Source organism: Peromyscus eremicus, unplaced genomic scaffold (genome assembly GCF_949786415.1).
Source record: "Peromyscus eremicus unplaced genomic scaffold, PerEre_H2_v1 PerEre#2#chr22_unloc_1, whole genome shotgun sequence".
Taxonomy (NCBI): Eukaryota; Metazoa; Chordata; class Mammalia; order Rodentia; family Cricetidae; genus Peromyscus; species Peromyscus eremicus.
Window position 1 is genome coordinate 1692964 of NW_026734286.1, and position 12613 is coordinate 1705576.

A 12613-nucleotide genomic window follows, 5' to 3' on the forward strand; every position below is an offset into this window, starting at 1 on the left:
AAAAATTAAAATTAAAAAGCAGATCAAATATTTCCAGCATACACAGAATATACGCTGCCATTTCAAAAGGGAGGGGAAAAAAGAAAAATGAAGAAATATGGACCCAAAGAAAGACCAAAATTCAACAGGGCAAACTTCAAATTCTGCATTTCTTTATCTGATGTTTTAAGCACTCTTCAGATCTCCAACTCCTTTCTGTTTTGTTGCCTGCAACAAAGTTCTCTGCTTTGGGCTAGTTCAACATTTTGTCTGCAGGTATCCCATGATTCTGGTATCTCCAATATTTTGGGATCTCCAATGAAATCTGGGTTTTACCTTCACAGCTTCACTCGATGATATTTTTTGGCCTTCATGCAGGGACACATCAGACAAATATCTGTCCTAGTGGCTTTACATAGCCATAAAGGAATATTCTACAACCCTTTTCTTCTATGCTTTACTCCAAGCCAGAACCATGCAGCCAAATCTTCCAAGGTTTTCTGCTTACTAAGGTTGGAACTGGGCCCTCTTATTCAAATAGATTTTCACCAGTTTTGTCTTTTTGATTATTTCTTTCACTGAAATATTATGCACTTCATTTCTCAAGTTGGAATCTGAGCTCAGTGGGTTCTTGCCCTGAGTTTGCCACTTCCTTTATTCCATTTAGCATCAGGCTTTTCTTTAAACCTTTTTATCTCTTTAAGCTCTCAAATTAGCTCCATTGCACTTTCTGGTGCTCCTTTTCTTCTTAAACCATTTGTTTTGTATTTTTCCATGCTTACCTTACTGCTTATACCTTACTTCATTATAGATTGGTATAAGAGTGACCACTAAAAATCATATAAAGATGTCAACACTAGGCTATCTTAAAATTTCCTCATTTCCCTTAATCCAAAACTCAAATTTAGCATCAGGCATATATTTTGGACCAGGGCAAAAATCAAACATAATCTTAGTCAAAATATTAAAATAATAGTCTTTAAGCTTTTTACTAAATTTCTTCCCTTCTGAAACTGCTTGAACTGGGTCCAAGAGTTCAAATATCCCTCAGGACTATCTTATATGCTCCAGCTAGTTTGGTCCATTAAGCCTCACTTAAAACATTCAGTTGCTTTCCTATTCCACAGTTACGAAGTCCACATTCTGGCATCTAGGTCTGTCACATGAGATATCCTGTGTCACATGGCCAAGTCTATCAGAGATACCCCATTCCCTAGTATGTTTTACTGTATGTTGTATTGATGTGAAGACACACCATAACCATGCCAATACTTATAAAATAAAGCATTTAGTTGGGACTTGTTTACAGTTTCAGAGGTTTAGTCCATCACCATAATGTCAGGGAACATGCTAGCACAGACACAGGCATGTTTCTTGAAAGTAGCTGAATGTTATACATCCAGATACTCAGGAACATGAAGATAGAGACACTGATGTTGATTTGATCTTTTGAAAAACCAAAGCCCATCCTCAGTGGCCACCAGGGCCACACCTACTCTTAAGGTGATACTTTATTTGTGCTCTAATAAGTAAAGCTTGCACAGAGATCAGTGGAAAAAGCCAGCCACTATATTAAACATAGAGGTTAGGCAATGGTAACACATGTCTTTAATCCTACCATTCAGGAGGCTGAGATTCTAGCTGGATCTCTGTGAGTTCAAGGCCACACTGAGAACAGAGCCAGGCATGGTGACACACACCTTTAATCCCAGTGCTAGTAAACTATAGAGGTCTGGAGGTCTATATAGACAGACAGGAAGTGATAGAGCTGGGAAGAAAGAGGAAGTGATGCAGCTGAGTGGAGAGAGGAAGTAAGATGGCAAAACACAGAAAAGTTTATAGGCGTGAATATACAGGTAGTAGCTCTCTCTGGCAGCTGAATTGGTAAGGTTAGGATGGCTGTGTCTTCGCCTATTCCTTTGATCTTTCACCACAACATCTGGCTCTGGGATATTTATTAATAAGACCATTAAAGGTACATCTTACATCTGGTGCCCTAATGTTTATAACCCAAATTCACAGAAAAGCTGCTTGCCTGTGGCCTTACGGACCCTGGCTCAAGCCTGAGCTGCATGTGGCCAGAGTGACCACCCCACATGGGCCAGGGTCTCTTTGGCTTCTTCTCTCCTGGTGGGCTGTAGGCTCTCTTTGGATTTCTATCTCAAATTGCTACAACACTAAATAGATGTCTTAAAACTCCCTCAGACTTCTATTCTATGTAGTCAGCAGACATGTAGAGTAAATCAAGATATCTTAAAGGGAGAAATTAATTAAAAAAGAATTTTTTCCCACATAAAAAATGGGATACATTTTTACAATGGAGGGAATTTGGTCTCTGTTTAATAACACATTTGGAAGTCTGAAAATGGAACAATTAAATGAGAAGATAATTAATGTTGATGGGATGTGCATAATGTCAATTTTGAATATTATTTGTTTGGTCATTTTTATTTTATCATTAAAAGGCTGGTTAATTTGAGTTCCAAGACAAAAGTTTTAGAAAAAACTCATTAAAACAAATTATAGGGAAATTCAGATCCATACAGAAGAATTTAAAGGTGAACCTATCTCAGTATTGAATTACACAGTTACAGAGAAACAGCCTAATGTTTTCAAACAGCCAACATTAATCTATCTGGTAACCTTATAGGAACTGCCAAATGCCTGAGGCTGTGTGGGAGCTAATTAGACTCTGTAGATATAATTCTAAATGGTCTTATTAAATAAGAAACACAGAGCCTAGAGACAGTCCGAATTGACCTACTCTGGTGATGGGATGGCCAAACACCCTAATTGTCGTGCTAGAAACCTCATCCAACTACTGAGGGATCTGGATGCAGAGATCATGACTAGGCCCCAGGTGGATCTCTGGGAGTCCAATTAGCGAGAATGAGGAGGGTTTATATGAGCGAGAATTGTTGAGACCAAGGTCGGATAAAGCACAGAGACAAATAGCCAAACAAACGGAAACACATGAAATATGAACCAATGGCTGAGGGGTCACCAACTGGATCAGGCCCTCTGAGTGGGTGAGACAGTTGATTGGCCTGATCTGTTTGGGAGGCATCCAGGCACTGGCACTGGGTCCTGTGCTCATTGCATGAGTCGGCTGTTTGAAACCTGGGGCCTATGCAGGGTCGCTTGGCTCGGCCTGGGAGGAGGGGACTGGACCTACCTGGACTGAGTCCACCAGGTTGATCTCAGTCTGTGGGGAAGGCTTTGCCCTGGAGGAGATTGGAATGGGAGGCGGGCTGGGGGGAAGGTGAGGGGGGCGTGAGGGGGGAGAACAAGGGAATCTGTGCCTGTATGTAGAACTTAATTGTATTGCAAAATAAAAATAAAAAAAAAGAAACACAGAGCCAAATAAAGAGTTAAAAGCCCAGAGATCAGAGCAGCAGCCAAGAGCTAAGACCACCTTATCTTACCACTCACTGCTGTCCTTCCCCTGAGAGAGAGACCTTCTCCCTGTGTCCTGTCTTTTTATTGCTTTTCTGTTCTGCCTTCTCATTGGTTCTAAACCCAACCACATGACATCCTCATCACTGTCTATCTATACAGACCTCCAGGTCTCTGTGGTTCATACTGAGACTAAAGGCTCGGGTCACCACTTGGCTGTGTCCTTGAACACACAGAGACTCTGCCTGCCTTGTGATAGAATTAAGGGCGTGTGCCACCACTGCCAGACTTCTGCTAAATGGCTTGCTCTTAGCTCTGATCCCCAGGCAACTTTATTTATTAACATACAAATAAAATCACATTTCAACACAAATAAAATATCACCATATTTCCCCCTTCTAGTCTAATAAAAAGAAAAAAGGAAAAAAAGTTATATCCTGGAAAGACAAAAACAGAACCCTACCCCAACCTTTGATTGTTAAATTTTTCTTACAACTTGTAGAGATGTCACATTGGTGGATGATCTTTTACTTCTCCTCATCAAGGGGTTTTTCCTGTTCAAATCGAATTTTTATTAATTTTGTTGGTATCCATAGCTTTTCTTCTCCTGCAGAAACAAAGGCAAAACCCCTTCCCCAACATAGAACATATCCAGGTTTCCATTCTGAGGTCAGCACATCCTTCAAATAAACCGGTTGGTTTAGCTCAGGAGTTTTGTCTGTCATCCAATGTCTCTCCGCAGCTGTTGTTCCTTTCTCATCAGCATTGAGAAAATTCAAGGTTAATAAAGCACTATGCAATCTATTTCTAGGAGTCATTGTTACCTGTTGCTGTTTATTTAGCATATCCTTTAAAGTTTGATTGGATCTTTCTATGACTGCTTGGCCTGTGGGATTGTGTGGTATACCTGTAACATGCTTTATATTGTAATAAGCAAAGAATTGTCTCATTTTGTTGGAGACATATGCTGGGGCATTGTCTGTCTTAATTTGTACAGGTATTCCCATGATGGCCATAACTTCTAATAGGTGTGTAATCACAGAATCCACAGAGTTCTTTTCAGAACTCATAAGAGTTGCCCATTGAAATCCAGCTAGCTCAGTCGGCAGAGCATGAGACTCTTAATCTCAGGGTTGTGGGTTCATGCCCCACATTGGGCACCAGATATTGGTGAAATTATTAAGGCCATTCCACGTAGTTAAAAGGAGATTTATTTAATGGCATAACTTACAAGTTAAGGGATAAGTAGGTCAAGGGGTCTGAGGAAGGTGTATCGCAGTCCAGTGGTGTTCTCTGGAGCTCTGCTTGGCCCACCTTCACCGTCCAAGGTCCCAGAACCAAGTGAGAGCGCAGCCCATGCAGACCTCAGGTCTCCAGGCGCCTTCCTTGGCCCCGCCTTGTAGGCGTGACAGTTGCCGAAGTCTCAATGGGGGTTGGAACTTCCAGATCAAAGCTGGAATGGCTACCCACGAATCCAGCCCTACAGAAAGCACTAGAAGGAAAAATCCAACCTAAGGAAGTTAGATACATCCATGAAAACACAAGCAATAGATAGTTCCACACCACCAAAAACCAAAGAAGGGCAACATACAACATGACCACCAAAAAATAACAGGAATTAACAATCACTGGTCATTAATATCCATTTTTATCAATGGTCTCAATTCACCTATAAAAAGACACAGGCTAACAGAATGGATATGAAAACTAGATCCATACTTCTGTTCCCTACAAGAAACACAACTCAACTTCAAAACAGACACTATCTCAGAATAAAAGGCTGGGAAAAGACTTCCCAATTAAATGAATTTAAGAAGCAAACTGGTGTAACTATTCTAATATCTAATAAAATAGACTTCAAGCTAAAATCAATTGGAAGAGATTGGGAAGGACATTACATATTTATCACAGGGAAAATCTGATGAGATGAAGTCTGAATATTTATGCCCCAAATACAAGAGTACAAATATTTGTAAAAGAAACATTAATAAAGCTTAAATCACCTATCAAACACCATACTCTAGTAGTGGGAGTGGGAGACTTCAACAACCCACTCTTACCAATGACACCAATGAACAAGTCTGCCAGACAGAAACTTAACAGAGAAATAAGGGAACTAACAGATATTATGACTCAAATAGACTTAATAGATATCTACAGAATATTTCACCCTAACACAAAAGAATGTACCTTCTTTTCAGCACCGCATGGAACCTTCTCCAAATTTGACCACATGCTTGGTCACAAAGCAAATCTCAACAGATACAAAAAATTTGAAATAACCTCCTGTATCTTATTGGACCACCATGGCTTAAAGTTAGATTTCAACAACAACAAAAATTACAGAAAGCCTACAATGTCATGGAAACTGAATAATGTCCAATTGAATCACCAATGGGTCAAGGAAGAAATAAGAAAGAAATTAAAGATTTTCTAGAATTTAATGAAAATGAATGTACAACATACCAAATCTTATGGGACACTATGAAATCAGTGCTAAGAGGAAAACTCATAGCACTAAATGCCCACATAAAGAAGTTGGAGAAATCTCACACTAGTGACTTAACAGCACACTGGAAGTCTCGAGAACAAGAAGAAGCAAAGTTACCCAGGAGAAAGAGATGCCAGGAAATAATCAAATTGAGAGCTGAAATCAATAAAATAGAAACAAAGAGAACAATACAAAGAATCAATGAACAAAGAGTTGACTCTTTGAGAAAATCAACAAGATAGACAAGCCCTTATCCAAATTAACCAAAAACCAGAGAGGGGGCATCCAAATAAAAAAAATTAGAAAAAAAAGGAAAACATATCAACAGACAATGAGGAAATTCAGAGAATTATCAGGTCATTCTTCAAAAATCTGTACTCCACAAAATTGGAAAATCTGGAAGAAATGGACGATCTTCTGCATAGGTACCACATTCCAAAGTTAAGTTAAGACCAAATAAACTATTTAAATAGACCAATAACCCCTAAGGAAATCAAAATGGTCACTAAAAGTCTCCCAACCAAAAAAAAAAGCCAAGGACCAGATGGTTTCAGTGCAGAATTCTACCAGATTTTCAAAGAAGAGCTAATACCAATACACTTCAAATTGTTCCACTCAATAGAAACAGAAGGAACATTATCAAATTCTTGTTATGAGGCTACAGTTACCCTGATACCCAAACCATACAAAGATGCAACAAAGAAAGAGAATTACAGACCAATCTCCCTCATGAACATTGATGCAAAAATACTTAATAAAATACTGGCTAACCGGATCCAGGAACACATCAAAAAATTATCCACCATGACCAAGCAGGCTTCATCCTAGGAATGCAAGGATGGCTCAACATATGAAAATCTGTCGATGTAATACACCATATAAACAAACTGAAAGAAAAAAACCACATGATCATCTCATGAGATGCTTAAAAAGCCTTTGACAAAATCCAACACCCCTTCATGATAAAGGTTCTACAGAGATCAGAAATACAAGGAATATACCTAAACATAATAAAGGCAATGTACAGTAATCTGACAGCCAACATCAAATTAAATGGAGAGAAATCAAAGTGACTAAAATTAGGAACAAGACAAGGCTGTCCACTTTCCCCATTGTTATTCAACATGGTACTTGAAGTTCTAGCTAGAGCAATAAGACAACTAAAGGAGATCAAGGTTATTCAAATTGGAAAGAAAGAAATCAAACTTTCACTATTTGCAGATGATATGATAGTATACACAAGTGACCCTAAAAATTCTACCAGGGAACTCCTACAGCTGATAAACTCTTTCAGTAAGGTGGCTGGATACAAGATTAACTCAAAAAAGTCAGTAGTCCTCCTATGTACAAATGATAAATTGGCTGAGAAAAAAATCAGAGAAACATCACCCATTACAATAGCCACAAATAGTATAAAATATCTTGGGGTAACCCTAACTAAGCAATTGAAAGTCCTGTATGATAAGAACTTTAAGTCTCTGAAGAAGGAAATAGAAGAAGATATCAGAAAATGGAAAGATCTTCCATGCTAATGGATAGATAGAATTAACATAGCAAAAATGGCAACCTTACCAAAAGCAATCTACAGATTCAATGCAATCCCAATCAAAATCCCAACAAAACTCTTCACAGACTTGGATAGAACAATACTTAACTTTATTTGAAAAAAAAAAACATAGGATAACTAAAATAATCCTGTATAATAAAGCAACCTATGGAGGCATCACGATCCCTGACCTCAAGTTCTACTGTAGAGCTATGGTAAGAAAAACAGCTTGGTACTGGAATAAAAATTGACATGTGGACCAATGGAACTGAACTGAAGACCCTGACATTATATTTTATATATATTTTAAACTTTTATCATAATATGAATGATCATTTAGAGTACTAACTAATCATAGAAAAAAGGCTTCATCTATCTACCTGTACATATTCTCATGTTTGAGTTTCTATCAACTTTCTGCAGGGAACCATGGCCACAAATAACAGTGACTTTGAAATCTCCACAAAGATTATGAGGCCCCACAACAACGATACCATCCGAATGATGACAATACCACTAAGTTCTCAAACACCACCCAAAGATAGGATTTGAACTAAAAACTGCTCAGGACACTTTTGAGAGTAGTAGCTAAGATGATCCAGCCTCACAGGGTACTCGAGAAAAGATTTGAGACAAGCCCTGCAATTTTTTTTTTTTTAGGATGTTGTTAAATTTTTTTTTAAATTTTTATTTTGCAATACAATTCAGTTCTACATATCAGCCACGGATTCTCTTGTTCTCCCCCCTCCCGCCCCCTCACCTTTCCCCCCCCCCGCCCACCCCCCCATTCCCATCTCCTCCAGGGCAAAGCCTTCCCTGCAGACTGAGATCAACCTGGTAGACTCAGACCAGGTAGGTCCTCCTCCCAGGCCGAGCCAAGTGACCCTGCATAGGCCCCAGGTTTCAGACAGCCGACTCATGCAATGAGCACAGGACCCGGTCCCACTGTCTGGATGCCTCCAAAACAGATCAGGCCAATCAACTGTCTCACCCACTCAGAGGGCCTGATCCAGTTGGTGACCCCTCAGCCATTGATTGGTTCATATTTCATGTGTTTCCATTCGTTTGGCTATTTGTCTCTGTGCTTTATCCAAACTTGGTCTCAACAATTCTCTCTCATACAAACCCTCCTCATTCTCGCTAACTGGACTCCCAGAGATCCACCTGGGGATCATGGATCTCTGCATCCAGATCTCTCAGTAGTAGGATGAGGTTTCTAGCACGACAATTAGGGTGTTTGGCCATCCCATCACCAGAGTAGGTCAGTTCGGGCTGTCTCTCGACCATTGCCAGCAGTCTGTTGTGGGGGTATCTTTGTGGATTTCTGTGGGCCTCTCTAGCACTTTGTTTCTTCCTATTCTCATGTGGTCCTCATTTACCATGGTCTCCTATTCCTTGTTCTCCCTCTCTGTTGTTGATCCAGCTGGGATCTCCCGCTCACCCAAGCTCTCTTTCCCTCGACCCTCGCCCTTCACTACCCCCACTCATGTCCAGGCTGTTCATGTAGATCTCATTCCATTTCTCTGTCATTGGGTGATCCCCGTGTCTTTCTTGGGGTCCTGTTTTCCAGGTAGCCTCTCTGGTGATGTGAGTAGCAGTCCAGTCATCCTTGTTCCACATCTAGTATCCTCCTATGAGTGAGTACATACCATGTTTGTCTTTCTGAGTCTAGGTTACCTCACTCAGGATGATTTTTTCTAGATCCATCCATTTGTCTGCAAACCTCATGATGTCATTGTTTTTCTCTGCTGAGTAGTATTCCATTGTGTATATGTACCACATTTTGTTTATCCATTCCTCAGTTGAAGGGCATCTAGGTTGTTTCCATGTTCTGGCTATTACAAACAATGCTGATATGAACATAGCTGAACAAGTGCTCTTGTGGTATGGTTGAGCATTCCTTGGGTATATGCCCAAGAGTGGTATAGCTGGATCTTGGGGGAGATGGATTCCCAATTTTCTAAGAAAGCGCCATATTGATTTCCAAAGTGGTTGTACAAGCTTGCATTCCCACCAGCAGTGGAGGAGAGTTCCCCTAGCTCCACATCCTTTCCAGCATAAGGTGTCTTCGGTGTTTTTGATCTTAGCCATTCTGACAGGCGTAAGGTGGTATCTCAAAGTTGTTTTGATTTGCATTTCCCTGATGATTAGGGATGTTGAGCAATTCCTTAAATGTCTTTCAGCCATTTGAGTTTCCTCTGTTGAGAACTCTCTGTTTAGTTCTATAGTCCATTTCTTAATTGGACTATTGAAGCCCTGCATTTTTGCATTATGCAGAGACTGGTAAAAAAAATGATACAGCTACCTCTCACAGGACTTGACCATCAACCCAAAATTTTCATTTTCAGGATCCCCTAAAGATGCCTTTACCCCCAGACATCAGAAAGTAATTTTAAGAACACAGCACCCATATTCCCAAGAAGTGGGGTGGTTGGTTTTTGGTGTTTCAATGGGTTTTGGATAATTATCATTATTTAGGATGATTGGTTACAAGTTGTTATTGTTAATGTCCAGGAAAAAGGCTAAACAATGGAGATTAGATTTAAGGTTCTTGTTTGAGAGAAAAGAAAAAGAAAATAAGGATTTGAATAAAAAATAGATTATTGAATCTACTTTTAGAAGGCAACTACTAGTTTTAAATATTTTACATTGGATTTGATTATTGTATATTGTACATAAATTTTGTATATTGATATGAATTTGCATTTGATTTTGCTAGAAAATACTGTACATACCTTTCTAATCTTGTTCAAGGTATTGTACCTACACAGTTCATCTAACAATGTAATGCAATTGGCTAATCCTTGAAAATAATTACCAACTATTTAGGATAATAAAAAAATGCAGGTTAGTCATTACAATCAAATATGTAGTCATATTATGTGTTTTCAAGGTCAAAGAGAAATATATTTTAGATAGACAGGTCATCTTTATACACTTCAAAGGTCTACAGAATATGGCATTTAAGATTTTTTTAAATTTTTTTATTTATTTAATTTTTTTATAAATTTTTATTTTATAATTAACTGATTTCACATATTAGCCATGTATTACCCCATCTTCCCTCCTCTCACCCCCCAGCCCTTCCTCCCAATCCACCCCCATTCCCATCTCCCCCAAGGCAAGATCTCCCCTAGGGAGTCAGCCCAGCCTGGTAGATTCAGCTGAGGCAGGTCCAGTCCCCTCCTGCCTACACCAAGGCTGAGCAAAGTGTCCCAGCATAGGCACCAGGCTCCCAAAAGCCAAGGACAGATCCCAGCTCCACTGCCTGGGGACTTCCCAAACAGTTCTAGCTTATCAACTGTCTCACTTAACCAGAGGGCCTGGTCCAGTTTCATGGGGGCTCCTCAGCCATTGGTTCACAGTTCATGCATTTCCACTAGTTTGGCTATTTGTCCCTGTGCTTTTTCCAATCATGGTCTCAATATCTCTCACTCATACAATCCCTCTTCTCTCTCATCAATTGGACACCTGGAGCTCCACCAGTGCTTGGCCCTGGATCTCTGCATTTGCTTCCATCAGACACTGGATGAGAGTTCTATCATGACAGCCAGGGTGTTCGGGCATCCAATCTCCAGAGCAGGTCAGCTCAGGCACTCGCTTGACCATTGCCAGTAGTCCACCATGGAGGTATCTTTGTGGATTTCTCTAGCATTATGCTTCTTCCTATTCCCCTGGTGTCTTCATTCATCATGGTATCTCTCTCCCCATTCTCCCACTGTGCTCCTGATCCAGCTGGTACCTCCCACTTCCCTAAGTTCTCTTTCCCCTGACCCTTGCCCTCCATTACTCCCCCACCCCCAGTTTGCTACTTTATATCTTATCCATTTCTCTGTTGTTGGGCGATTCCTGTGTCTTCTCAGGGCCCTCTTTACTAGGTAGCCTCCCTGGAGTTGTGAGTTGCAGTCTGGTTATCCTTTGCTTTACATCTAGTATCCACTTATTGCTGAGTACATACCATGTTTGTCTTTCTGAATCTGGGTTACCTCATGCAGGATGATTTTTTCTAGTTCCATCCATTTGGCTGCAAACCTCATGATGTCATTGTTTTTCTCTGCTGAGTAGTACTCCATTGTGTATATGTACCACATTTTCTTTATCCATTCTTCAGTTGAAGGGCATCTAGGTTGTTTCCAGATTCTGGCTATTACAAATAATGCTGCTATGAACATAGTTGAGCATGTGTGCTTGTGGTATTTTTGAGGATTCCTTGGGTATATGCCCAAGAGTGGTATAGCTGGGTCTTGAGGGAAGTTGATTCCCAATTTTCTAAGAAAATGCCATATTGATTTCCAAAGTGGCTGTACAAGCTTGTATTCCCATCAACAGTGTAGTTCCCCTTGCTCCACATGCTCTCCAACATAAGCTGTCTTCAGTGTTTTTGATCTTAGCCATTCTGACAGGTATAAGATGGTATCTCAGAGTCATTTTGATTTGCATTTCCCTGATGATTAAGGATGTGGAGCAATTCCTTAAATGATTTCAGTCATTTGAGATTCTTCTGTTGAGAATTCTCAGTTTAACTCTAAAGCCCATTTCTTAATTGGACTGTTGTGTATTTAATGTCTAATTTCTTGAGTTCTTTATATATTCTAGAAATTGGCCCTCTGTCAGATGTGGGGTTGGTGAAGATCTTTTCCTATTCTGTAGGCTGCCATTTTGTCTTATTGACCATGTCCTTTGCCCTTCAAAAGCTTCTAAGTTTCAAGAGGTCCCATTTATTAATTGTTTCTCTCAGTGTCTGTGCTACAGCATTTAAGATGTTTTAATAACAGATTTTTTCTTTTCTTTCTTTTTTTTTTTTTTTTACAATGAGACATGTCTACTACTGGCAGCAACAATCTACTTCAGAGAAGATGATGTGTATTGAAGAAACTCCATATAGAGTTTACTTTCATTGTGGCAAAAGTTAGCTACTGGGCAATAACATGCCCTTGTCTAGACTGCTGGCATTGTGCTGTCAAAAATGGACAAAGAGAACACAAAATAAAGGACTTCCAATCCTTGCCAAACAAGATAAAAAAGCTCTTCAGAAAATTCTGCATTGAAAAATGGGTCTGCCTGGCAGTGGTGGCACACACCTTTAATCCCAGCACTTGAGAGGCAGAGCCAGGTGGATCTTTCTGAGTTTGAGGCCAGCCTAGTCTACAGAGCAAGATCCAGAACAGGAACCAAAAAAACCCAGAGGAAACTCTGTCTTG

General features: G+C 39.9%; 1 protein-coding gene across 6 annotated transcripts in view; it reads left to right on the plus strand.

The window, feature by feature from the left end:
• LOC131900530 (vomeronasal type-2 receptor 116-like) overlaps positions 1 to 12613 on the plus strand; it is a 51175-nt gene that overhangs the window by 36153 nt on the left and 2409 nt on the right. The window contains exon 6 of one of the 6 annotated variants that reach the window (XM_059251785.1): positions 604 to 606. The exons of 4 other annotated variants lie outside the window; for them this stretch is intronic. In XM_059251785.1, the coding sequence (XP_059107768.1) occupies positions 604 to 606 (3 nt within the window). Of the gene's footprint in view, positions 1 to 603; positions 607 to 10992; positions 10996 to 12613 lie in introns of all 6 variants that reach the window. One more of the 6 variants, XM_059251784.1, reaches the window with a different exon arrangement.